Source organism: Hyaloscypha bicolor (genome assembly GCF_002865645.1).
Source record: "Hyaloscypha bicolor E unplaced genomic scaffold K444scaffold_73, whole genome shotgun sequence".
NCBI classification, from domain to species: Eukaryota; Fungi; Ascomycota; class Leotiomycetes; order Helotiales; family Hyaloscyphaceae; genus Hyaloscypha; species Hyaloscypha bicolor.
Window position 1 is genome coordinate 310,977 of NW_020194575.1, and position 24,920 is coordinate 335,896.

Below are 24,920 nucleotides of genomic sequence, written 5' to 3' on the forward strand. Positions count from 1 at the left end.
ACTCCTTACATCCGAACAGTCTGTCACTTTCAAAATCATCAACACTCGGACTTACACGACAGCCCAAAACCTCGGTGCATTGCTATCCACTCGTATCAAAGGTTACGGCGATGTCTACGCTGGCCCACCATGTTCCTTCTTAATCGAACACAATCTGGGTGGCTAGACGGGAAGACTGTTATTTAATCTCGGAATCCGGAAAGATCGACGAAATCTATCACCATTAACGGTTGAGAGGATTGGAAGAGAGCAGTGGACATCGAGGTCGATTCTAACGCGGAAGTTGTCTTGGAATCGGGAGGCATGAGCAGGAATGTCATTGAAGGTATTGTCTGGAGGTGAGCTTTTACCAGTATAACATGTTATACCATTGTTGACTAGAGGAATCGTGATATAGCCATTGGTATTGAGACCATGTAGGGGCCTTTCGCAGTTTCCAAGTCATGTGAGATTAATCGTAGGTCATGGCTTCAAGGAGAATCTTATCATTCTTATGCCTGGGGGTGCCAATAGACAAGGAGGGCTTCATTCAAGATAGTAATTACCGGTTAGTGTTTCTAATTGCCATCCTTTCCTGCTTTAAGATCATTTTAAAGCCATGATATGATTTGGAACTCGAAAATTGATTCGTACAGGGATTGCAATGTTTGGGGGATTGACTTGAAGGCAAAGAACAAGCTCATCACAGTCGGCGGCTTTGATGCCTTCGATTTCTTTGGTGATAGGAGTTTCTGCTTGTTGGACTCGCCTGGCGTAAGTTTATATCTATGTAGCCACATCGCAGAGCACTTGGGTGAATAGAGACTGAAATATGCAGTTGGAGTGATTTTGATGTCCCTGAACGTCCTGCGGCCTAATCGTGCCTAGGCTCGCGGCTTTATCCTTGAAGGGCAGGCCAGGTTTCAGATACATACACTATGGAAGAAAGAGTGGTGTTTGTTGTACTACTCAATTTGACCAAGCCAACTGTGAAAAATTGAAATTTCGCAATTTGTCTCGTCAATTTGAGAATATCTTTATAGCAAATTAATGAGTTAATTTGGAGTTCATTGAAAATGGAAATCTCCTCCTCCCACAGACAGCGTTCAAGTATTCCGACACTCCCGCCCGAAATAATGCTACCCCGTGGCGGGCTGTTTTAGGAATGGTGCGATGGACGGGGAGGTTGATTCACTTCTTGACCGAGAGGAAAGTGCGAGTCTTAACAATTGAAGGAGATTGCGGAGATTAAAATGAACCCCATTCGCTTAGCCCCTTTCCAGCCCCTGAACTCGCTTAAGGCGGCCCCCTGTTACGCGCACGTGACACCAGGTCGATCAAACTTCAGTAGAGTATTAAACGGGTTCCGGTCTGGAAAGGAAGACAGTTCCCTGGCAAGCTCCCTGGTGGGAGGAATAAAATGCACAAGGCACCGTGGACAGTCGTCGCAAGGGTTGGTTGATTGATTCCCGTCGTGCTTCGGCCGAGAGTCTTCCTGCCTGGATGCCTAATTCCGGACGAAAACACCACAAGAAGCACCAATCTCTCTTGGCAAAGTCCGGGGAATCACAGAGCCAGGCAGGTATTCGGGATTAGAATCTTGGTACCGGGTTACGAATAGTCCGAGGTATGAAGATCTTTGCCGAGAAAGACGCGCATTAGGCCCAGCGGTCTGATGCTCCGTCTACTGGATCAGTAGCAGCGAAGAGAATTCGGTATGTGAAGACAGCAGCAGTTCCATCTTTGGTATCCTCTCCTCCGAAGACCATTTCAATACTGGCCCTTCGGATTCTCAAGCCTATGACAAATCCTTTCTCAAATGGCGACGCAAGTTCACGCTCTGTTCCTGAGCAAACCAGACGAATTTTCCTCGATCGCAAAGGACTTGACTGCGGAAGTTTTGAAATATGAAGAGACCATCAAGTTTGAAGGCTCACAACTCCTAAGCGCCCCGATAAATGGAGACCTGTGGAGAGCATCTCGGCACTCAAAGCACTCGAGGGAGCGGCCCTGGGTGCGTTGTTGCAACGGAAGTAAAATCTTACAATGTGCGTCCTTGACAGATGGTAATTAACAGGTATATGTGCAATTGCCTGGGGAGGTGAAGATTTGCTTCTAACATGCTCGGTTCAGAGAACATACGCAGCTATTTTTCATGTCGCCTCTCTTGGCAACAATACAGGCAGGCAAGAGATCAACATCGAACTGCTCAAGGCAGCACATGCAGAAAGAAGACATCGAAAGGCTGTTTCCAGCTTCGGCAAGCATAGGGCTCACACAACAGTTTACAGAAAACATTGTACCAACATATATAAACCGAACATGGATGCTTCTTCAATCTGCATGTTATACCAGCTATGTTCCAAAAAGGCGAGCTTCGTTGCGGTTGGTATGGGCCTGAAGCAGAAAGAAGTGGCTGGTAGTAGCTAAGTGATGTCGTAAGTAAAGACAGATTTGATGAAATAGTTCAAAGAAGCTGGCAAGATGTAGTGCTGCGATGTCACAATGGAGTTTGGTAGGGCGCTGGGGAACGATGAACCAGTCATTCCTTCCTTTCCAAATTCGGATTATTCGTACGTCACTCTGCCATTTCTCCGCTTGCTCTATTTATAATACTAATATATCAATGCAGTACTGGCGTTTCTGGCGTGGTTGGCGTAATTTGGGCACTTCTAAGACGGGAAGATCGAGGAGCTTCATACGTTGTTCCCGTGAGTTGCTTTGCTCCATCTTTATCACAAATAATTATCTGATGACTTGACAGACATCATTGAACTACTATTCTCAATGGTTAGTACGCTCTTGTGGCTACCCATCGGAAGTGTGAGAAAGGCTCTAGCTAAAGAGCGAGAAGACTGCTTTTCGTCTTTTTGATAACCCTCACTCAACGCTGCTACTTTGCGTTAAAAATTGAAAGCGACAAGTGGTGATGTGTCATTTAGATCAGATTTTTTTGAGGATAGAGAATGTGACAGTTTTGGGGTAACGATCCAGACTGTAAAGGGGATTGTACAATCCCCAGACAAGGAGGTTGAATTGCGGTATAATGTTGGAACGAGAACAAACGGAGTGGTCGAGCTTCGCTGGCTAAACAATCCCACGACACTAACTATTAGTTTAGAAGATCCTTAGATTAGACACAACTCAACTCCGTTGGTATTGGTGAAAGATTGAGCTTTTGAAGTATTGCGAGTGGAAATTCTAGTTGTTGGGGGAGATATTATTTTCCTAATATTTAATCATTTCGTGGTTTTCCCCAAGGCTATGTCCCAACTTCTCTCAATACAATCAAAATCGAGCGACTACTAAGTCCCCCCTAACCTAGAAGTGACCCAAAGCGAGGCATTAAGGTGCCTTGCAGCAGTCCCGGAATTCTGCCCTCGCCTCACTTCTACTGGCAAACGAGGCACCCGAATTCCTGACTGATAATAACAATAACAGGAGTCGGTCCTACCACTTGGTCACTTGACACAGAGTGCAGGTGGGCCGTTACGAATATAGAAGAGTTTCAAGACCATGCATCTCGAATCAAGTCTATTGTATCATTACTCATCCCAATTGCTAAAACCATACTCCTCGCTCAAATAAAACATGTCCGGCTTGCCTCCTTCTTTTACTTCAATTGCAACCTTGGGACTTCCAAAGAATGTGGACTCCACCGCTTGTAAGTTTGCCATTGCTATTGCTTTGCCAGCAATGTAGTGGTCTCCGAAGCCTCACTGCGTTGCACATCGTACTCGCTCATTTCCTGCTGTTACTTCTCCATACACAGAGTAAGGCTCGTTTTAATCTCTCAGTATCTTGAAGCCCCTCCGCCGCATTTCCCACGATATTCCACGAGCAATGATCTCCCAAATGAGATAAGATCTCTCCTGTTTCTGGACTCCTATCACAAAGCTCACAGCCAAACATGCCAGCATATACCCCATGCCATTTTGAAATCTTTCGAAGCGATAGAACACAGTTCTTCCGTCTAGACTCTCAAATTCGCAAGAAGCCTCCGCACAGGTGTCAAACCAATGACAATTTCCCAGTCGCATCTCTGACAACGATAGTAGCGTTCCTTCAGCCTGCCGTAGAAAGATCTCTTCGATCCTGATTCGATAGCGTCCCCGCAGTAATCTGAGTCTCCAAAGAAGTTTTCGCTGTCTCTTCTTCTACCCGTAATCGAGCGAGGAAACCGAACCTGTTGGTGATGCATTGGCTTCCTGGCGCCGAGCTTCGGCGACCTGCTCTAACAGCTCGAGCTGCTGTGAAGACCGCAGTCGCGGCTAGCGCACTGCCTGTAATAACTGGAATGACGAGGAGCTTAGCCATTTGGTAGTCTTAAACAAAGGGTGAATGAAGTTGGATCCTGGTGACTTTTTGGATATGTTGCAAGGAGGGCTTTGAGAGAAATAGTGCCAAGGTATTTGTGAGAAATCAATTTCGTATTCTGACCCCCGTCATCGAGGAATAAAACTCGGTTTCCGAAGATACAATCTGCTTTATCAGGCAGCAGGATGTACAAGAATGTCTCAGAACATCGCAGTCGTGCCTACACGATGCAAACCGACCCGCCGGTGCCGAAGTGCAAAAACCAAATCATAAATTCCAGGCACACATCGCCTCAAACCATCTTGAAATGAGGCCGACGGAGCTGTCGGAATTTTCGGGACTTTCAAAAAAACCGACTACCTCTTGCAAGTGCCACTGCCGTTATTGCTTCCCACCCTTGCAACAGCCTTACTGAGGACCGACTTCCTCAGGATGGTCTCAATCCACACCACTTCACAAATTCTTCATCTTCTCCACATTCCACATCCTCATCTTCTCTCCATGCACCATCAATAAACAAGGCACCGGAATCATCGCCAGTGCCAAGAAAGCTAGCAACGAGTTGCCCCACCCGAGACCAAGCGCTTTATACATTTTCGGGCCGGCAAGCGGTAGCACAGCGGCCATGACCGATCTCGTGAGTGTGTTTGCTGCGAGCGCAGAAGCAGCGTAGAGAGTGAAGGCGTCGACAACGTAGGCTTGAATTGCGATCTGGACAAAGTGAATATTAGGATTGAGTTTGTTTGAGGAAGGAGAGAGGGGAAGGGGAAAGGCACACAAAAATCAAAGCATTGCCCAACCCAATGAGCCCCGTTCCAACGATGGGAACAAGCCAATGCATATGCCCGACCACGCTCCACCCATACCAAAACAGCGCAATAGGGACAAAGACGGAACCGAGACAACACAACGGGAGTCTATACTCCGGCTTTAGATCCCCTTTACCAAATCTCACTGCGCATTTCTTTAGGATGATGTCGCCGAGTCTGGCGAAGCTGGCTTGCCCGATCAAGAACCCGACGCCAACGCCCAGGTAGCTGAGGCCGACGGTGCTTGGTGGGAAGTGGTAGTTCTCTTCGAAGATGGGGGTGAAGGTTGTGAAAAGGAGGTAGAAATATGCGTAAATGAGACCCATGTAAACCGAGAGAGCGAGGACGATGGGTGAGAAGAGGAGCATCTTGACGGCTCGGCCGATGCCTCGTTTTAGGTGGGCTCGAGGTGAGAGACCGATGTCATATTTAGAGCGGAGGGCTTGATTGCCCGTTTGTTTGCGGAGATGGGCAGCTTTGCGGGCTAGGATGATAGGGGCGTAAGATTCTTTCCAGAAGATGAAGCAGAGAATGGTGAGGAAACCCATCTGAATCGTTTTAGTATACGGACCTTGAAAGTATGGCAAGAAGGGCTTACGACTATCGCTATCAACCAGAATACCCATCTCCAGCCTTTTGCCGCGGCCAAAAAACCGCCTGTGACAGGTCCAATAACTGGCCCCATTAAGACCCCAAGAGTCAGCATAGCCATGGCGAATCCTCGCTTCTCCTGCCTGATCATGTCTGCAACAATGGCACCGCCGTTCGTTAGTGGCACAGCGGCAAAGATGCCTTGCAGTAGTCGCATCCCAATCAACATATTCAGACTGGTAGATAGTGCGCAGGCAACGGAGAAGATAACAAATCCAATGCAGCCACTATGTTGGACAATCGTCCTTCCATACAACTCAGATAATGGGGCAAATAATAATGGACCCGTTGCAAACCCGAGGACGAATACGGTCACCACGAACGATGCCAGTGTAGAATTGTCCGAATGGAATTCGGCCATTAAGGCCGGGACTCCAGGAGCGAACATGGATGAGCTAAGACCCGCCATCAGAGTGATAAAACCAACGAGATTGATAAGTACCCAGCGTCGCCACGAGGGCCAGTTCATTGGGTTTTCGGGGTCTGACTGCCCATCCCAGGATACGATGTTGGCATCTTCGGCGGATTCTTCTTGGATGGAAGAAGTTTCTTGGCCGGATTCGAGATCATTGCTATGATTGGTATTGACCACAGTTTTTACGGTCGGAGTATCGAACGGATATTTGGAAGAAGCAGAATTAGAACTGTGTGATTGATCGAGGTTTTCGTTGTGAACCTTCTCATCCAAATCATTGTTGCTAGACAAAGCAGCTAGCGCTGTGACTGTGCTACGAGTAGCATTCTGCACCTCCTTTTCCATTCGAACAGAGATTTCGGTTGACATTCGCGAGGGGAACTGAGTTTGGGCCAGGCACTCTATCTAAAGCCCGTGAGGGGTCATATTTATGGGCAAAAGTGTGTTAGGCAGTCCTCAATGAAGAATGATCACACCAAAAACATATACTGAATTTGAAAAACAATAAAATAAAAGGAGAAAAAATGAGCGCGATCGAATGAATAGAAGAAGAGTTGTGTGTTGTGAGTTTGTCAGCAGCGCTTACCCACCAGCAGGATAGCTTGCAGATCTGCAGCTGCCAGCATGCAGCTGTGTGCCGAGTTACCCCGTACCCCACCTTAGCAGTCCCACATACATCACCTTCTTTGAGCTTTTGAAGGACCAACAGATGTACAACTGCCATGTGTTCAAATAATAATATGGCAGAAGAATAGACTTGTGGTGGACATTTTGGATAAAATAGCAATGCCAGCAAGGCAAGCATATACAGCAGCGAAGACTCAACCTGCAGCTGTGCAGAACTACAAGGATGCTCAGTGCTACATAGCCCATGAAGAGACCGTCGATCAAAGTCGAACCTGACGCCCAAAAGAAGTGTGAAGTACAAGCTCCACTCGAAGCATTTGCAAAACTAGCTATCCTTTGCACTGCGGCCAGACCGTGCAGTCCTAAGCGAGCGAATCGGCAAATCGGAGAGCCAAGATCGGAATTTGAGCCTTTTGATTTGCTGCAATTTTGCGCGTTCAATTGATCCTGAAGTGCAAAGCTAGCCGCAACGCAACAGTGTTAGGAAATCGAAAGAGAGTGTGAGGAAACTCGAACCACTTGCAAACCAGAGGTGCAGAAAACAGGATATGCACAATTGCTGATTATAAATCCGTGACTTGGATTCTGTGAGGGAACTGCCACAAAAAACTCCGCCACATGCCAATTGACGCAAGTGCTAATGTTCCTCCAGGCTCCACGAGCTTTGTTCCAACACAGCCTTATTGAGTCTTTGGTAGCACCAAAGATTGTCCACCAGGAACGAGAGCATAACCTTCATTGACCTCTCATGACCTGATAAGTCCAGATACCATGTGCCAATTCCAGGCCCAAGTCGGAGGTTGAGCAGAAACTTTCGAAACGCCCGCACCATGACAACCAATAAGCCTCCCAAACCAGTGGCATTGGTACTTGTGGAAGAGGTAGGTGTGCTTTCGAAACAGGAGTCTCCCTTTAGACGCCCAGTTTCTGGTCTATGTTTGTCGAGGAGTGAAAGATTCTGTCGTTGCTCGAAGCTGGATTGTGGCAACAAGGACGCACGTTGAGAAGCAGGAGTCGAGATATCGTGGAGACAGCAGCCTGATATCGAACTACGGGGGAAAACCGCTCTGCCTGTCCGCCCTTGAATTTGGTGTCCTTTTTACTCGGTTCAGGGCTTCCCGTCCTTCTTGGTCAAATCACCCAACTGCTTCTCCAACACTTCAATCTCTGCTATTGCCTCCCCATCAGCCATTGGCCATCACCCCCAATCCATTGAATGGACACTACTCACCACTTCTACTCCTCTTGATCTCTTCCTTCTCCAGTTTCACCCAACCCCAATATGCCAATTGATATGTGAACGTAGCCATCAGCAGGACTTTGGCCACGGGCCGCGTGAAAGTCCTGTAGAATCCGACCTGATAGGCAGCAGATTGTCAGTCACGGGCTCTCGATGTAATGGCAGAGCAGATGGGACTGGTACATTGGACAGAGAGGTCGAGCAGAGCTTACATGCGGAGAAACAGGCTTCTGCCCCTGAGCTTCGGTTGAGCTGAACCTCCATCCTCCCCCATTCCGCCTTGGTCCCAACATCACAGCTCGTCTCCCAGCACTAAACACCATCTTGAATACTTCTCTTCGCCTTCAAGCCTGAAAAGGGGAAATTGTCGTGTGGTTCACTTCAGTCTTCGGATGAAAAGAAACATGCGAGTTCACGCCAAAACCTTAATCCCGCTAGCGCCCGCCTCCATATCCTGTCCTGTCCCAAGCACACGGCAAGCCCCAGCCCCACTTGGAAATCTGTCCGGACCCTTGGGCCAGATATTGGAATTCGGACTGAAGTGATTATTGATGACATTTCACAACGTTCGCCTTCGCCTTCCACTTCGCGCTTCTAATTATCGACACTCGCACAAGCATCGCGGCCTCAATTCACCTCTAACTCCGAATTTTGCCACTAGAATACCAGAACAAACTTCCACGATGGTAAGTTAACCTTTCCCGAGGAAAGGGGACGTGGGAAGACAGATGATCAGAGCTGATGGAAAGCAGGCGCAAACACCACAACAGCGCAAGGCGAACGAGAAGTTCAAGAAGTCGCAGGATGCTAAGCGTGGCAAGCCGGCCAGCGAGATCAAGAAGAAGGAGGACTTTAAGAGCCCGATTAGTCCCCTTTGGTTGGGTATGTTGTCCTTCCCCTTTCCCCTTGCGCGGGGAGTTTACACTGTTGGGGAGGAAGGGGATGATGCAGAGGCAGAGGGCGATGATGGCGGAGAGCAGAGCGGAGCAGGATTTGAAGAATTGGGCTAATGTAATCATGTCTAGGTCTCCTTGGTTTCGTGGTCTTTGGCGGTCTGATATTCGAGTTGCTGAGCCGGATCTTCCTCCGGTGAGAGATTGGAACAGTGGAGTATATTCGGGGATGGGGAGCAATTCGGAGCCGGGAAACAAGGCTGGGAGCTATTTTGGGGAGTGTAAGCTGGATTTCCAAGAATCGAGGGCGGACGGGGATACCACGTCTACGGCCACATAGACAGAAGGAAGGTGTACAAAAGTCACATATTCACAAGGTGGAATCGGGCGTTTTCTGGTCTGCGACCCATTCCTTGCCGCCGTACACAATTCATTCGCCATTTCCTTTTTGGTTCATGTAAAGGAGGACTCCATACTCCGTGACAAAGGGCGAAAATCTTGCAATGCAAATGGGGAATCAAACCACAATATCCTCTCGACACAAAAGTAGGACCTTTAATGCTCAATCAAGCGCCCAACCCGCGTCTCTTGCTTCCACCGTCATGCTTTAACTTCATGCCTGCTTCGTACTGGTTCTCGAGATCGCTCTGCATCCTAGCAATCTGCTCAGCCTTGGCGGCAGCCGCAGCGGCTTCAGCAGCAGCCTGCTCTTCTGCCTTCCTCGCAGCTCTCCTCGCCGCCTTCTTCTCCTTTCTCTCAACAACGTTTGGCTGAGTAACCTTTACCGCCAACTTCTCCTTCTTCTCTCTAGCAGCTTTCTCCTTTTCCGTCTCGACCTTCTCATTGGGTGTCTTTTTAGGCCCCTTCTTCGCTTTCTTCGCCCCAAGCAGTTTCATGAACTTTTCCCTCCTCTCCTTATCACCCATCAACGCATCCGGGTTCCAGTTCTGGCTAACCTTCGTATACTGAGGTTCTTCCGATTCCTCGGCCTCCTGATTCTCGGCCCTCAGTCTTGCCTCCCGCTCGGCAATCTCCCTGTCGAGCCTGTCGTCTTTACTCTCGACCTTAGATCTGACTTCCGCTGTGCTGGCGAGGTATTTTGCTTGCAGCTCTTTTTCAGCTTGCCGCTCCTTCTCCTTTTTTTTCTCCACGTTCTCCTTCTGCTTTCTCTTCTCCTCTTTCCGCTTCCTCTTCTTCTCCTTTCTCTTGGCTTCCTCTTCGGAGTCAAGATCGTCTGTTTTAGTCTTCTTACCTTTTTGCTCGGGTTCCTCTTCTGAAGATCGCTTCCGCTTTTTAGACGACTTTTCCTTGGTAGCCTTCTCCTCACTAGCAGATGCTTGCTCGGCTTGCTCTGCCTTCTCAGCCTCAATCCTAGCCGCCTCTGCCTCTGCCTCCCTCTTAGCCTTCTCCTGAGCAGCCTTCTCTCTGCGCTCAGCTCGTCGCTTCAATCTCGCATTGCGTTTCTTGTCCTCGAGCGCCTGCTTGATCTTGGCTGATTGCTCCAGAAGCTCAAGATCGAGTCTCGGACGATTGACTTTCGGCATCCCCTTCTTCTTTTTCTTCTTGGGCTTCTCTTTTTCCTCGCCTGCTTGGGAACCATCCGAGTCAGCATCTGAATCCGAATCCGACGATGAATCAGATGAAGAACTTGAATCAGAATCCTCCTCGTTGTTGTCAGAGCTAGCCTTCTTACCATTCTTACCATTGGCTTCAGCCTCAAGATCATCATCGGATTCAAACTCGGATTCAGAGTCAGAAGAATCCTCGTCGCCCCAATCTGCCTTCTCCATCTCGCCCAGGATCTCCTTCTTCGCCTTCTCTGGATCCCAAATCACACCAGCGTTGGCAGCCTGCTTCTTCCGGACCTTCATAGCACGGTTGAATTTCTTCTGCTCTTTCTGGATCTTTCTAAGGGTCTTCCCTGCTATGATCTTCTCCTTCTTCTTAGACCTCAATCGTTTAGCAATCTCCTCATCCGTGATATCCCATAATTCAAGAAGGTTCTCCTCACCCTCCGGAAGAGCAATGCCCTCTGGAATAACTGGTTTCGGCGGGACTGGTTTCGGCTTGAGCATTTCTAGCCGTTGCTGCTGCTTTTTGCTGATCTTGCGCTTCGCGTTTGTGCCCGTTTGCTGATTACTACGCATCTGCTGACCACCGTATGCTGGCTGACCGCCGTTACCATAGACCGATGCCGCACTCTGAAGGGCAAGTTTAGGAGCATAATCGGGTCGCGGAGGTGGTTCTCGTCCCTCTCTCTTCGCCGCAAGCTTTTCCTTCTTGTAATTCGCCTTCTCCTCAGCGATGCGTATATTCTCTGCCTTCTCAGCAAGGGCATCCATCTCCTTCTGTTTCTTTGCTTCCGCAGCTCGTTCGATCGCCTCTTTCGACTTCACTTGTCCGTCAGGCATGATGATAACCTCACCAACGTTGAACATCTTGCCGGTAGGATCGTGGATGGCGGCTAATCGTTCAGCCTGGCGCACGGCTTCGAAGCGGATTTTCTGGCGCTCCAGCATGATGTCTCGCTCCTTGTTGCGCTCCTTGTTCTTGGTGTACTTCTCGTTGTTCCGGGTCTGCAAAAGTATAAAAGTCAATTGAAGTCTTGGACCGTAGAGCGGGGAAGAGCATACCAGTCGTCGATGGAGGATCGCATTTTCCTTCCGTGCTCTCTTCGCATCAGCTTTGGCTTTCTTCTTCACTCTCCTGGCCGCAAGTCGGTATTCTCTCGCAATTACCTTCCTCTCCGCTATTTCTCCCGATCAGCAACAATCCCTACCAACATAATTCAAGTTCTAAAAGATTGAAAGAGAGAAAGCTTACCAGGTGTAGCCCCAATAATCTTCGGTCCATCGAGGATCGAAGGACGGGCAGAAATCGAAGTGGGACGGTCTTTTGCAGAGGTAGAAGTGGAGGCTCTTCGTTCGCTGCCTCGGCCCAAGCCAAGGGGTATGAAGTTTGCTGGTTCCTCCATCTTCAATAGGGGTGCTGGTCACAATGCATTGGTCGAGGCGAAGTTGAAGTTGATCTCGAAAATGAAATGGCGGAGGAAAAAGCCTAAAAATTTATTTAGCGCCTCAGGCGATAAGGAATTACTTATCGCCCGTGACTGCCCCTCGATCTGAGGCCCCTGACTGTCTCTGATTTCGATGGACAATGCATTCATGTTGACACTTGAATGCAAGTTTTCTCTTGATCTGAAGCAGCAGGACTCGAAGCCCTGCCCAATGTGTAGTTTGCTATATACATCAGAACCCCATGTCTACTTGACAATCCCACATTGGCAACCCTGCCTTCCAATGCTCCGTGCGCCGAGTATGCCCCAACCACTTATGCTCCTGAATCAACGAGGCCTTGCGGTCCACTTTCATCGATCTTCGTCTTCTTTTTCTTCCTCTTAGGCTTCATAACCTCTGTGGCCATGGACCCTTCTACTCCCCCTTCATCCATGATAGTTGGCTTCGCTTTCTTTTTCTTCTTCACAATAGTCACGGCTTCCCCGCCCTCTGCTTCGGCTTCAGCGGGTTTGGCCTTTTTCTTCTTTTTCTTGACCACGGTTCCTTCCACCCCTTGAGCAGCTTGTATGCGCTCATTCGCTCTCTGCATCTCGAGCCTCAGCCTCTCCACTTCTTGCATCGCCTTGGCCATCTCGGCTTCTTCTCTTTGTTGACGCTCGTAATCCAGAGGGCCACTCGAACTATCACCTTCAAGTGAGAAGGCTCCGATATGGCTCGAGTCAACCTGCAAGAGAGATTTCCCTTTAGCCTTTGCTCTCTGTGGTCCATCAAGACTGTTCTCTGAGTCGTCATATCTTGGCGTAGAAGTACCGCTCGTTGCGAGCGTTTCGTCTGCAGCAACTTGTATTCGCTGAAGAGGCTTTTGAGCCGAAAATCTCTTTGGTGAAGGTTGACCGGTCGGACTGGTCTTGCCGAGATCCAATTGCATAATCGGTATCGAGTCGATATCCAGATCTGGTCCGTTGTTGCTTTGCAGAATGTTATGAAGAGGAGTCGACCTGCCAGATTTGCCTTCTGTTGGGGCGATATAAAAGGGATCATCCTTGTTTCGTTCAATTCGTTCTGCCCGCCGTCGAGCAACGATATCGGGATCAAGGTAGCTTTCCTCGGTGCCTTGCTGATAGGAGTGAACAGGCTCTTCTCGCGCACCAAGTCTGTTGACGGCAGGTTCACCCGAACTGATTGCCATCGGTGGTTGCTGTTGGTGATAGTAAACTTCAAACTCATCTTGCTCAGGTTCACCAAAGGATGTCGATTCAACCGCTCTCAACAGATTGTCCAAATTTGCATTGATGGGTTGGTCCAAATCCAATCCTTGCGGTATCGGGACGTTTTTTTGGGCACCGACAGCAACGGAATTTAATTCCTGCCCAGAAAATAAAAATGGGATTGCTTGGGTCAGAAGCAGAGGCGCATCTTGTTGTATGCCATCTGTGGATGTCTCTTGCCCAGATGCCGCTTCCGCAGCCAGCTTGAGAAGCTCCGAAAACTCAACTGCTCTCTCCTGGACTTCAAGGTCAGGATGTACTGCGAGGGGCTCCAGAGCATGGATTACGCGAGCCATGAGCAGTGCAGTCACGGTTTTCCGTTCAGGTGTCCAAGCCATCTGATCATCGCCTGCTATCAACGAAAGTATCTTTGGCAACGCTTGTAAGTAAATGATAAGTGCTTCGGCTGCCGTTGAGGTCTTTGTAAGCTGTAAGAGCGCAGTCAAAGTACCGTCTGGCGACGTCAAACATGATGCGTACTCTCCGATCATCCAGGCCACCGCTCGTAAGACGCCACTTCCAGAAGTGAGTTGGGACGAATTGTCATTGTAAGTCGAAATAAGTATCGATTCTGCGGCTCTTGTTGCCTGTGATCGAAGAGCTTTCACCTTCACTGCCACGAGTCGTAGCTCATCTCCGATTCTCTCGGAGACGTCGATATTAGACGATTCTTTCCGTCCCATGTTTGATTCGTCTGATAAAGAAGACGAGTTCGGAACAGGCGCACTTCGAACAAGTTGTATGAGAATGTCAATGTACCAATCAAAGTCCACCAGATTCCTGTAGTTGTTACTCGAACACATGTTCAAGACTTTGTTAATGACATCTATTTTGTAGTCATCTGGAAGGAGAGGAGCTTCAGAGGCATTCTTATTCGTTTTGATGGCAACCTCGGGAGATTCGTCATCCGAATCGGCTGTGGGTTCGATAGGCGTAGGTCGGTGATTCAGTTCCTCAGCGGTTGCTGGTCGAGAATTCTTGAGTTGCCTCATCAAGCGGCCGACAATCGACATCAGATTGTCGCTGTTGACCATACCCACCACAAGGTCCAGAGCTCGTAATCGAATTGAGATGTCAGGACTGTCGATACATTCCATAATGACATCTTCTTGTTGAGCAACAAGATAGGCATGCGTGAGGACAATCTTGTTGAATGCAAGCAACGCAACGTATTTCACTGGATACTGTCAGTGAGCGAGTCTCAATGTCAAAGCTACGAGACTTACAATTTGCATCGTCCTCTACCATTATCATTTCTCGTAACTTGCTGACACAGAGAGTTGCAATTTCCTCGCCGCCAATAGAATCATCAGTACTGTCTAGGATCCCTCCCTGAATTATGCCATTTATACATTCGTATAGGAGCGACCTTGCGAGCGTAGTTTTAATGATATTGGTCAGTGGAGGTAATAGTTTTCGGACTAGTCGTGGTTCCAAAGGAGTGAGGGTTGCAAACTGCTTCCTATCAGCACACATTTCACTTCAACGACTGGCTCGCCGCTAACCAGTTTTATCAACTTGATAGCCATCCAGTTATTTCCACTGTCCACAAGTAACTCGAATAACCTTGGAGCCAGAGGAAGGAAGTCTTGAGGCCTCCGCCAACCAAGTTCGCATACCACGTTCACAATTGCAGCAGTCACGCTTGGGTCCTCACCCTCGTCCATCAGCCTCTCCTTTATTTTGGGCCATGCCGGCCGTAGAGTTTCTGGGTAGACAAGAGCCAAGCGGTACAATGTGACAATCGTTTTCTTGCGTATCGCAGGATGGGAATGCGTTAATCGAGGGAGGAGATCCGAGAGTACTGAAAGAGCCAACGAAGGAGTGATGACGTGGGGTAACGTTATGATCGGGAGAGACATTGTTTGTATTGAGGTTGAAGTCAAGTCCTAGGCCAGCTTAGCATTTGTTCGAGGGATTTTCCACAAATCTTGTACCTTCTTCAAAAGATTTGTAGCCAACATCAAGACCTCTGTATCCTGCCGGAAGCTTTGAACCGCCCCTAAATATCCCACTCGTTTTTGAAGGTATTTGGCGGAGGACATAACTTCGAGGACGTGAAAGGAGGCCCAGGACATGTCGTGACCGAACATTTCGAGGTAGACAAGCTTCAGGAGAGCAGTGGCCTTCAGGTCTGCATGTTTCTATCAGTCTTGCCTTCATCCCATATCCCAGGCTCGCTCACCCATGTCCTGCCCTCGGATCTCTGCGCGACATTCTTTCAGACTGTTCTGGATATACTCTTTCTCGTTCCCCTTGTGGTTGCGCAGACCTCGAATGAGGTCATACAGGGACTTTTCGAACCTGCCACGCAGTCAGAGGGGAAGCTGTTCGGCGCGAGGGAAAGAATTGCGCACATCTTGGAGCTCCTGTCCAACGAGTCGGCCGTCCGTGTAGGAAAACAGGTGATAGGATTCCTACAGATGCGCTAATGGCATATTGTAGACCCAGAACTGGTATCCGACCATCCAAGTCCAACAAGAGATTCTCAGACTGGCATAGTGAAGGATGTTGTGTGCTCACGATCGGTCATGCAGATACGCAACTTCTCCCCCACCAAGTCGCGATGGCATACGAGGGAAGTTAAAACAGCACTCCTTGGCGTTAGGGCGGCGCTGACTAAGCTTCATTTGAGGCAGCTCCCGAGAACAACCTTCGACTTCTCCAGCTTCCATTAATCGAGATTCACGAATTGCATCGTCTACACCCTCTCGCGTCAATTATCTACCTCACAATTCGGCAAGATGAGCTCCTCATTGTCCCATCCACCAGCGCACCTCCCCCCAGCCGTCGCTCTCCAGCTCTCGCAGCAAGCTCCAGTAACCCTACGAAGCACTCCATCAGTAATCTCTTCCTACTCCTTCACCACGCTCTGGTCCGCTGCAGAGACTCCAGAATTATGGACAGAATATGAAAATCTCATGCTCTCTTGCCTACGAACTGGAGATGAACAATCGGCGGGTGTGTGCCTGGAGCGGCTTACCGAGAGGTTCGGCGCAGAGAACGAGAGGTTGATGGCGTTAAGAGGACTATTTCAGGAAGCCATTGCGAAAGATGACGCAACGTTGAAGCAGGTATTGGAGGAATATGAAACCATCCTGACCAAGGATCCAAGCAATATGGTCGGTGTCCTGAGACGCGGACGTTGGGCTTTTGCTAATGATATCAGCCCGTGTCGAAGCGCCGAATCGCGCTGTTGAAGACCTTAGGCAAGACCACCGAAGCCATTACTGCCCTCAACGAGTTTGTGGATTCGTCCCCTACCGATGCAGAGGCTTGGGCAGAGTTGGCGGATTTGTATGTCACGCAAGGCATGTACCCGCAGGCAATATTTGCTCTGGAAGAGGTCTTATTGATCACTCCATATGCATGGAATGTCAGTATGCTCCTACGTGTCCGTAGGAACCAGTACTGACCCCTGACTCCAGATTCATGCTCGTCTAGGCGAGGTACTATTTATGGCCGGCTCGTCCGGAGATACTTCAACAGACAAGTACCTTGCGGAAGCATTAAGAAGGTTCTGTCGAAGTATCGAACTCTGTGATGATTACTTGCGTGGGTATTATGGATTGAAGTTGGTATGTACATCTAGCACAGCTTGCAATGGCATTTGTCTGACACATCACAGACTACCAACAAACTCCTGACGTCCCTGCCACAAGCATCCCGCCAGTCAAAGTCAGATTCCGGGCTGCCAATACCAGACATCAAGACCGTCGAGCGTTTGAATGAGACCGCAACTGCCAAGCTCTCTGAGATCGTCCGGCGGAGTGTGAGTGGTGAGTCTGGTTGGGAGGGTTATGAGAACGCCGAAGTGATCGCCGCGAAGGCACTACTTGATTCAGGGGCCGCCAAGAGTATTCGCTGAAATGGGTGGTTGGCCGGGTCAGAGGGGAGGAAATTTCGCATCTCACGGGAGTCCCAAAGGCCTTGGATTTTGACAGATTCTAGAGCTCCAATGGCGGGTGGAACATGCAAGGAACAAAATTTTTATGATCCGCTTTCGGAATGTCAGACCCAGCCTCGAATCGCAATTTTCGTGTTTCCTGGATGGGAGAGCTCAGCCAGCAACCAAAGTGGGCCAGACCTTGGGATCGTGGCACTCTGAGAAGCGTTTCGTGGGAGCGATTTGCCCAATCACGGGATGTTGGGCAAGTTGGGCTCGCCATTGGACTCGTTCAGGCATCAACTGCGCCTAACAATCCGACCGGCGGTGAGGCGCATTTGCGGCAGCGGCTCTTCTTCTGGCTGAAGGTGGATGATGCAGTTGTCCGATGTTTGGGGGAGGGGGGAGTCATTGACAGCACAGGAGTTTCTGAAACCTAAGAGAGGCCAACTGCCTATGTATATGTAGATGAGATCAGCCTTAAGCAGGCAGACACATGACAGCTAGCAATCCGCCGAGTACCAAAGCATCCATCGCATCTCGCTCGTACAAAACACAGGCAGCTCGCCGCAAGATTTGCTGTGCTCCAACCCATAGGCCAGCCGAACCTCTGGGAGACCTTCTTGAACATGCACCACTCACCCAAGCATCGCCACAAGCAGAAGGGTCACAAGACAAAGCTGTACCGTTGAGGGAAGAAGCAGAGCCTTCCTGAGCCAGAGCCAGAGCCTTTCTTTTCCCGGCATACTGAATCTTGACTTTGGTCTCTCAATATTCCCACATCACACATTTTATTCTTCTTTTAACAACCCGGGAGTCCAGGAGCCCAGGACCAGGAGAAAAAGAAATCTTACCCGCCGTCCAGCATTACGCCTAGGCAAGCCTTCAGAATCATTGGCAGAACAGGGCAGCGAATAGCAGCAGACTCACGCCCCTGCCCACGCTGCACGCTTCACGCTTCACGCTCCGCTGCGCCCAAAGTTTGCCATCCGGGACCAACGTCAATAATCAACATTGGCTCTCGTCCAGGCCCAACGCGTGCAGCCTCATCAGCACGCTCACCCGCAATATAATTGATCCATCCACCACGCGCACGCGGCAGAAAGGGGAGCAAACAATCCCCTCGCCTCGGTCGCCGTCCGCATCCGCACCAGCACCACACCACACCTCACTCACCTCACTCACCTCACTCACCTCGCCGGATCTCCATCTCATCCCAAGCATCGCAGCGGGCACGGCATCGACATCGTCTACTTGTATCTGACAGCCCCTGCAGACGAGCGCTTTGCTGGGACACGTTACGAACCTGTCGCACAATCTGGACGGGGCCTCCTTGACCCCTTCTGCCGCCTTTCTAGAAAGCCACGCTCGAACCCACACGGCGTTTCAGGAGCCCCTCGACCCGAATAGGCCAAGGTATGTTCACATCACCCCCTTTCATATTCAATGTTATGCCTGCCGAGGAGCGTTGTTGGCCAGGTCGATCATCTGCGAGATGTTTGGTCTCCCTGCAAATGGGGCCCCCCGTCTGGCAGCTCCCGGTGCGGAGTAATGCAGGAGATCCCCTCTGGCGCCGGCGCGTGAAAAGGGGATGTGCTCCTGTACTGCTCTGCTCTGTCTGGGCTGTCTGGGCTGTTTGGGCTGTCTGGCCTGCTCTGTCTGGCCTGCTCTGCTCTGCTCTGGGAGTTGCGCGAGTGCGCGCGCGGCATGCAAAATAAATCCTGGTGGATAAATGATTCATCCGTATGTGCTTGCTTGTGCTTGTGCTGCTGTGTTGTGTGAGCTGTGCTGTGTTGTGCTGTGTTGTGCTGTGCTGTGCTGTGCTTGTGCCTGTCGCTTCGCCTGTCACAGCCCGACCACTCACGACTCGCCACTCCTCGCCTCTCACCACTCACTCTCCTCGCCTCCCCTCTCGCCTCTCCTGGCCTCTCCTCCTCTCCTCTCCTCTCCTCTTCCTCTCGCCTCTCAGCACCACCCACTAACCTCGACTCTCCAATAATACAGTTCACGCTAGTTTTGGCCTGCTTTTGGCCTGCTTTGGCCTGCGCACCTGGGCCGGCACCGCACCGCACCGCACCGCTCCTCCCTTTGCTCAGCCCAATTTCGACACCACTCGACCACCACTCGACCACCACCACCACCAGCACACACTCACGCTCTCACTCCTCCCTCACCCACAACCAGCAAAGAGAAGCACGCACATCGTGTAAATCGTGCATCTGCCTCTCTAACAGCACAGCACAGCACAGCAGGAGCAGCACTCGCCGTCGCGAACTCGACTCTTCTCGCTCGACGCCTGGCCCACCCACGCTTCACTCGCCATCCGCAGCCCTCGCTCCTCCCGAGCCTTCGACCGCTCGAAAATCAACACCACCACCACCATCTCCGCCTCGATCAACACAAAACACAGCAACAAGCCCTCCGCAGCCTCCCTGCTCTGCCAGCGACACCAATCCACCATATACACACCCCACCAGCAAGCAGCACACATCCGCCACAGTCAGGCGGCTTCGCAGGTTTTGGCCTTGCGAAACATCTAGGGCGGTCGCCCTTCCCTCCATCTTAGTCACGCAAGGGAAACTTTCAAGCTCCGACTTTTCTCTGGCAGAATTGTCGTGAGCGAGAAATTCCTTGAACACAATCATTTCCAATGACGTGAGTCCCCCCCCCCAATCTCTCCTCCGCTATGCTTTTGTCGCAAACGGTGCATCCATCCTAGCTAACTTTCCCGCCCAAGCAGCACGAGGATCACTGTAAGATTACCCCTCGCTCTGGCCTCACACTTTGCGGAACGACCAGTCGAGGCCAGCTATCCTACAACGCCCATGCCCATACTTCACACTCGATTTGAACCCCCCTGGTCAGAGACCAATTGCTAACACATTACCTCCAGATCGACACGCACCAAAGTCACCAAAGTCCAACGACCAGTTCGCTCTCTGATTCTCGATCCAATTCGTTCGACGAAGGAAGCTCAGGTACCGGCGTCCACGTTTCACCCGCTGGCAGTAACGAAGAATCTAACCAGTCAGACGAATCTTGGGAAGGTGTTTCCAGTGAGATAGATCCAAGCGATTCAGCCTCTCGGCCTCCTACCTCCAACACAGGCTATCGAGACCGTTCAAGCCGAAGTCGACCTCCTCCCGCATCACGAGCCCCAACTCGGAGGCATACCACCACCGAACGAACAAATCGACGTCCGCCAGCCTCGCGTGTTCATCGGCATCCTGTGCCGGCACCACCCTCAAGCGTGGATCCCGACGACTTCCCGGGCTATGGCAGAGGCTATCCTGCACCACAGCCTGGGCCCTATGGTGGTAGGATGCCTCTGCCAGGCTATGCCCAGAGTGCGTATTCGCAGCCAGGGCCATATGCGCCTCCCTTTGCAGCCCCAGGCGCATTGACCCACTATGGAGCTCAAGGAGGGTACAGTCAGTATCCGGGTGGGAATCCATTCTCCCCTCAGCCAACCCCCGGTCCGGGTGGAGGCGCTGGCTATTTTGGAGCTCCCCATCATCCCATGTCTGGTCACAGCACACCAGGTGGGTACCCAGGCCATGACATGATGGCATATCCTCCAAATCCTGGTTATGGAGGAGGAGGATACGGGCCTTATGGCGGCGGGATGGGCGGGCACAATATGCAACACTACCCTGCCTGGCCACCAAGCGAGGGTTCCGTAGTTGCAGTCCCAGATCCAGAGACCGAGAAGAAGCTGCAAGCTGTTACGGAGCTGATGGAAAGACAAAAGCTTGAATACGACAAACTCCAAAAAGAACTTGCGGACAAGGCTGAGAAGGAGGCAAAAGAGATGGCGGACAAAATCGAAAAGGCCCAAAAAGCATTGGCGGAGAAGGCTGCAAAGGCACAGAAGGAGTTGGACGACCGGAATGCAAAGGAGGCGGCGGAACGGGCAGCAATGGAGGCTGCAAGAAAATCGGCCGAGGAGAAGGCAGCATGGGAAAAGAAGGTGGAGCAGGAGAGAAAGCAAGCCCTAGCCGATTTTGAGGAATCTCAACGAAAAGCTGCTGCGGCAGCCGCGGCAGCAGCAAAGAAAGATGCCGAGGAGAAGGCAGCATGGGAAAAGAAGGTGGAGCAGGAGAAAAAGCAAGCCCTAGCCGATTTTGAGCAAGCTCAACGAAAAGCTGCTGCGGCAGCCGCGGCAGCAGCAAAGAAAGATGCCGAGGAGAAGGCAGCATGGGAAAAGAAGGTGGAGCAGGAGAAGAAGCAAGCCCTAGCCGATTTTGAGCAAGCTCAACGAAACGCCATTGCGGCAGCTGCGGAAGCAGCAAAGAAAGCTGCTGAGGAGAAGGCAGCGTGGGAAAAGAAAGTAGAGGATGAAAAGAAGCGAGCACTGGTGGAATTTGAGGCCGCCCAAAGGAAAGCAGCTGAAGAGAAGGCTGCGCAAGAGGCGAAGATAAAGGAGGAAAAGGATGCGTGGGAGAAGAAGCTAAAGGAAGAGAGGGAGTTAGCAATGGCGAAGGGTGTTGAGAAGGCAAAGAAGGACGCGGAGAAGGAAAGGGAGAAGGCCGCAGCGGAAGCTGCAGAAGCTGCCGCCAAGAAGGCAGCTATTGATGAACTGGAGAAAGTCAAGAAAGACGCCGCCGAAGAGGCCAAGAAGCTCAAGGAGGAGGCCGACAAGGCTGCGAAGGAAGCTGCTGAAGCACTGAAAAAGGCCCTTGCGCCACCTGGAGTTGATAAGAAGAAGCCTGTTAAGTTCAAGGATGCTGTTGGGCGAAAATTCAGCTTCCCATTCGAGTTGTGTGCGACTTGGGCTGTGAGTACAAAGGATGTTTTGCTTTGCTGCGCTTTGCTAACATTGTGATAGGGAATGGAGGAATTAATACGACAAGCTTTCCTACATGTTGAAGGTCTCGGTCCACATGTTGCAGAGGGCCACTACGATCTGATCGGACCAAACGGGGAGATTATCCTCCCCCGAGTTTGGGAGACAACAATCGAGCCTGACTGGTCTGTTTCTATGCACATGTGGCCCATGCCAGAGCCTCCTAAACATGGGCATCCGGGGATGCCAGGCCCGCCGCCTGGCCACCATTTCCGAGAGCATGGGGGGCGACCACACAGTCAGCGTCACCCCGGCCATAGGGGAGGTCCTGGTCCTGGTATGCCGCCTTCTCAAATGCGAGGAGGCCCTGGGCCTCCCCCTCCGCCCCCGGGTTGGGCCGGAGGACCACCACTGCGACCACCAAGTGGCCGAGAGGCCCCCGGTGGAGCGCCCGTGATCGTCAACCTGTCACGAGGCCCGCCAAAAGAGCGCAGGTCAGGGAGCAATAAAAGGGACACAAAAGGGGGGGTCTTAGCTTGGATGGCAGGAGACAAGAAAGGGGGCAGGTCGGCGGGAAAAGGTAAGCCACAGTCATCCCCTCTTCCAAAAGAAATCCAAACGCTGACCAGTGCAGGCACTAAAAAAGCTGAGCCCGAAGCATGCGTCGTCATGTAATCACCTCTGTGTACTCTGACCGTCACTCCCAAATCAACACGCAGATAAAAAGCCTTACGGCAAAAGAGCAATCTTGAAAACAATCTAATATCGATATGCGAAATGAAATGAAAACGAACAAACGAAGCTGGCTGCTCTTCCGATTGACCATTCCAATGGATCCGAGCTTCGGCGATCATCCCGTGCCTTGGGATTGACAATTTATATGAAATGGTATGGGCGGAAATCTTTGGGGCACCTTTTGTTTTATTTTGTTTTTTTTGTTTCTGTCTTCTTGCGGTGTTCTGTTAGATCTTTTCGGGACTTCTCTTTTCTTGTATGCCTTATCTGAGAACTGGTTCTGGGAGGGGGGTTGGTCTGATGGAGAGGCGAGAACATGATGGCGCTGCAGAGGGATCAGGGAGACACGTCTTTTTCCCAGTCCACAAGATTGGGTTTTGTCTGTCTCGAACAAGGGGATGCGAGCATGTGGATGATGGAACCGAACTCTACTTCACTTTTCTTTTGTTTTTATTTTTGTTTTGTTGGAATTGGACTGCATTTTGAGTTTTGGATTTCATTTGTCGGGTCAGATTGATAGTTTAGCGTGCGAGTTGGGAATTTGATACCGGGACCTCTCTGCTTTTTGGTTTTTCTTTTTTTTATCTATTTCGATTCTGAAGGCAGTCATTTGTGAGAAGAGGAGGGGCGGGAGAAGGTAATGTTTTGGAAATGGAAACCATCTGATGGGAAGCATAAGTGGGGGTGGGGGGACGGCGCATAGGCAAGGCAGGCAGGCAGGCAGGCGCGTTATTCTTTGTTTATATTGTGGGGGGGTGGGTTCTGGATCTCTTGAGGGGCGGGGGGGAGAGGAGAGGAGGGGGGTGGGGGAATACATTGGTCGGTGCAAATGTAGGGCCGTATATCCTGATAGATTTCGTCTATAGCCAAGGCAAGCAAACAAGCAATGTTCCAAAATATATCTAGTGGGAGTTAAGGTTGGGTGAGCGAGCGTGTGAATGTGCCACTGTCTGTGTATGTGGATTTGGGTGCTCTTCAGTGTGCCACCTCCAATTGATCAGCGTCGTCGGTGTGGCCTTGAGGGACATGTCTTTTTCTTGTTCTTTCTTCTTTCCACCCTCTCTTTCAAAGTTGAGTAATTGAGATTGTAATTAGTGATGGCTTGTAAGCGGATCCGCGTACCGCACTCAGCCCTAGCGGTCGAGAACTTGTATCCAATTGCCTCTAATCGAGGCAATTTGAGCTTCGTCCCGTTGGTTAGCGTTCTCGAAAAAGAAAGTAGAGGGAATCTGCTAGCACATTGGATATTATTCTCCCCCTTTCTCTGCCTCGCCTCTTCTTTGAGAAGGAAGTCGAAGTTCCCAGATCCAGCAGCCTCGGTTTATTGATGCTCTCGCTTGTGTTTCAAGGACGGTGAGATGGTCTCTGTTCGGGGACTCGGTCCGGCGTTCGGTGTCGATCAATGATTTTAGGAATCGTCATCTCCTAGGCGTATGTTTTGTTTGCTTTTGCATTTCACTAGAAGATTGTATGGGGATCTAATTGGTATTGTGGGGACGAATTTCGTTCCTTGTGCTCCTCACCGTCCGGCTTAGTCAACTGATTTTGAAACTGGCAAAGCGTCAACAAAGCCAATGAATTTATCTCAAGTGCGAAAGCATATGGATTTGCTCCACCGAATGTCATTTCCCTTGCACAGATATCTGCTGCAACTCTAGGTCGGGATGGGACAAAGTTGAGAGCCCGCTTCATCCGAAAACGATAACATCCGCAGTAACCTCGACTGGTGCAATGATATCTGAATCTCGAAATTGGCAAACGAGATCTCCAACTTTCGTGGAGCTGGAGACGGATAATATCAAACCGTTCTCCTCAATAGTTACACTGCACTGGTGGCAATTTGGGAGGGCTCTGCAAACTTCCTGGGCAGATTTCAGCAGCCAGCTAAATTCTTGGGCTGGGAATGTCCAGCGTTCTGCTACTGTCCATTTCTGACTCCCCCAATAGCTGATCGGACTTTTGGGCTCTGAGCAGAAATAGAGATTTTCGACGGGAGACCTGACTTTGCCATCTCTAACGTCTCAAAACGTAATTTCCTCTTATCCTTCCCAACAACACCCAAGTCACACATGGTCCATAAAGGTCTAGAATAGCATTTGGAAGATTGTGCTGTAGATAAAACTTGGTCTTCTGGGTGGAATTGGTTGAAAATATATCTTAGTTGTATCCGAACCATCGCTGTGAGAACTTTGCGGCTGAGAATGCCTTTATTGAGGTCTGGCCACTGACCATCGAAGTTGACCTTCTTTAAGCTCTCTGTCTTATCACTTCCTTGACGTAACATATCCGACCTCTCA

At 50.4% G+C, this 24,920-nt stretch overlaps 10 protein-coding genes across 10 annotated transcripts; 6 read left to right on the forward strand and 4 right to left on the reverse strand.

Moving 5' to 3' along the window:
* Positions 1-2,484: 2,484 nt before the first annotated feature.
* K444DRAFT_722545 (uncharacterized protein) lies at positions 2,485-3,111 on the forward strand (the record flags this gene model as incomplete). Its single annotated transcript, XM_024888561.1, has 4 exons — positions 2,485-2,552; positions 2,612-2,690; positions 2,744-2,769; positions 2,955-3,111. 4 exons carry the CDS (start codon positions 2,485-2,487, stop codon positions 3,109-3,111), a joined length of 330 nt encoding a protein of 109 aa, XP_024736708.1.
* Positions 3,112-4,749: 1,638 nt separating this feature from the next.
* Positions 4,750-6,516, reverse strand: K444DRAFT_529421 (putative MFS multidrug transporter; the record flags this gene model as incomplete). The annotated part of the gene is made up of 3 exons (XM_024874808.1): positions 4,750-5,007; positions 5,075-5,653; positions 5,704-6,516. 3 exons carry the CDS (start codon positions 6,514-6,516, stop codon positions 4,750-4,752), a joined length of 1,650 nt encoding a protein of 549 aa, XP_024736709.1.
* Positions 6,517-7,906: 1,390 nt separating this feature from the next.
* K444DRAFT_529477 (uncharacterized protein) lies at positions 7,907-8,331 on the reverse strand (the record flags this gene model as incomplete). The annotated part of the gene is made up of 3 exons (XM_024874814.1): positions 7,907-7,968; positions 8,030-8,156; positions 8,251-8,331. 3 exons carry the CDS (start codon positions 8,329-8,331, stop codon positions 7,907-7,909), a joined length of 270 nt encoding a protein of 89 aa, XP_024736710.1.
* A 462-nt stretch (positions 8,332-8,793) lies between these two features.
* On the forward strand, positions 8,794-9,131 carry K444DRAFT_487847 (uncharacterized protein; the record flags this gene model as incomplete). Its single annotated transcript, XM_024873150.1, has 2 exons — positions 8,794-8,920; positions 9,064-9,131. Coding segments are annotated over 2 exons (195 nt in total), but the record flags the coding sequence as incomplete, so codon positions are not given.
* Positions 9,132-9,384: 253 nt separating this feature from the next.
* Positions 9,385-12,083, reverse strand: K444DRAFT_400753 (uncharacterized protein). The gene is made up of 4 exons (XM_024872523.1): positions 11,755-12,083; positions 11,565-11,680; positions 10,625-11,507; positions 9,385-10,519 (listed from the first exon to the last, which is right to left on the reverse strand). The coding sequence occupies exons 1-4, from the start codon at positions 11,903-11,905 to the stop codon at positions 9,498-9,500; spliced, it is 2,172 nt and encodes a 723-aa protein (XP_024736712.1). The 5' UTR covers positions 11,906-12,083; the 3' UTR covers positions 9,385-9,497.
* Positions 11,980-15,758, reverse strand: K444DRAFT_561432 (AP-3 complex subunit delta). Its single transcript, XM_024876938.1, has 6 exons — positions 15,574-15,758; positions 15,402-15,520; positions 15,154-15,350; positions 14,722-15,105; positions 14,443-14,671; positions 11,980-14,393 (listed from the first exon to the last, which is right to left on the reverse strand). Coding segments are annotated over exons 1-6 (3,063 nt in total). The 5' UTR covers positions 15,576-15,758; the 3' UTR covers positions 11,980-12,261.
* A 202-nt stretch (positions 15,759-15,960) lies between these two features.
* K444DRAFT_529317 (protein prenylyltransferase) lies at positions 15,961-17,084 on the forward strand (the record flags this gene model as incomplete). The annotated part of the gene is made up of 4 exons (XM_024874798.1): positions 15,961-16,338; positions 16,386-16,592; positions 16,645-16,794; positions 16,845-17,084. 4 exons carry the CDS (start codon positions 15,961-15,963, stop codon positions 17,082-17,084), a joined length of 975 nt encoding a protein of 324 aa, XP_024736714.1.
* A 1,484-nt stretch (positions 17,085-18,568) lies between these two features.
* K444DRAFT_401050 (uncharacterized protein) lies at positions 18,569-19,991 on the forward strand. Its single transcript, XM_024872525.1, has 3 exons — positions 18,569-18,845; positions 19,107-19,757; positions 19,843-19,991. The coding sequence occupies exons 1-2, from the start codon at positions 18,810-18,812 to the stop codon at positions 19,719-19,721; spliced, it is 651 nt and encodes a 216-aa protein (XP_024736715.1). The 5' UTR covers positions 18,569-18,809; the 3' UTR covers positions 19,722-19,757; positions 19,843-19,991.
* Positions 19,334-21,318, forward strand: K444DRAFT_401010 (uncharacterized protein). Its single transcript, XM_024872524.1, has 6 exons — positions 19,334-19,757; positions 19,843-19,855; positions 19,996-20,080; positions 20,135-20,528; positions 20,905-21,192; positions 21,295-21,318. The coding sequence occupies exons 1-5, from the start codon at positions 19,753-19,755 to the stop codon at positions 21,098-21,100; spliced, it is 693 nt and encodes a 230-aa protein (XP_024736716.1). The 5' UTR covers positions 19,334-19,752; the 3' UTR covers positions 21,101-21,192; positions 21,295-21,318.
* Positions 21,319-21,813: 495 nt separating this feature from the next.
* K444DRAFT_487849 (uncharacterized protein) lies at positions 21,814-22,068 on the forward strand (the record flags this gene model as incomplete). Its single annotated transcript, XM_024873151.1, has 2 exons — positions 21,814-21,879; positions 21,931-22,068. Coding segments are annotated over 2 exons (204 nt in total), but the record flags the coding sequence as incomplete, so codon positions are not given.
* Between the last annotated feature and the right edge of the window lie 2,852 nt (positions 22,069-24,920).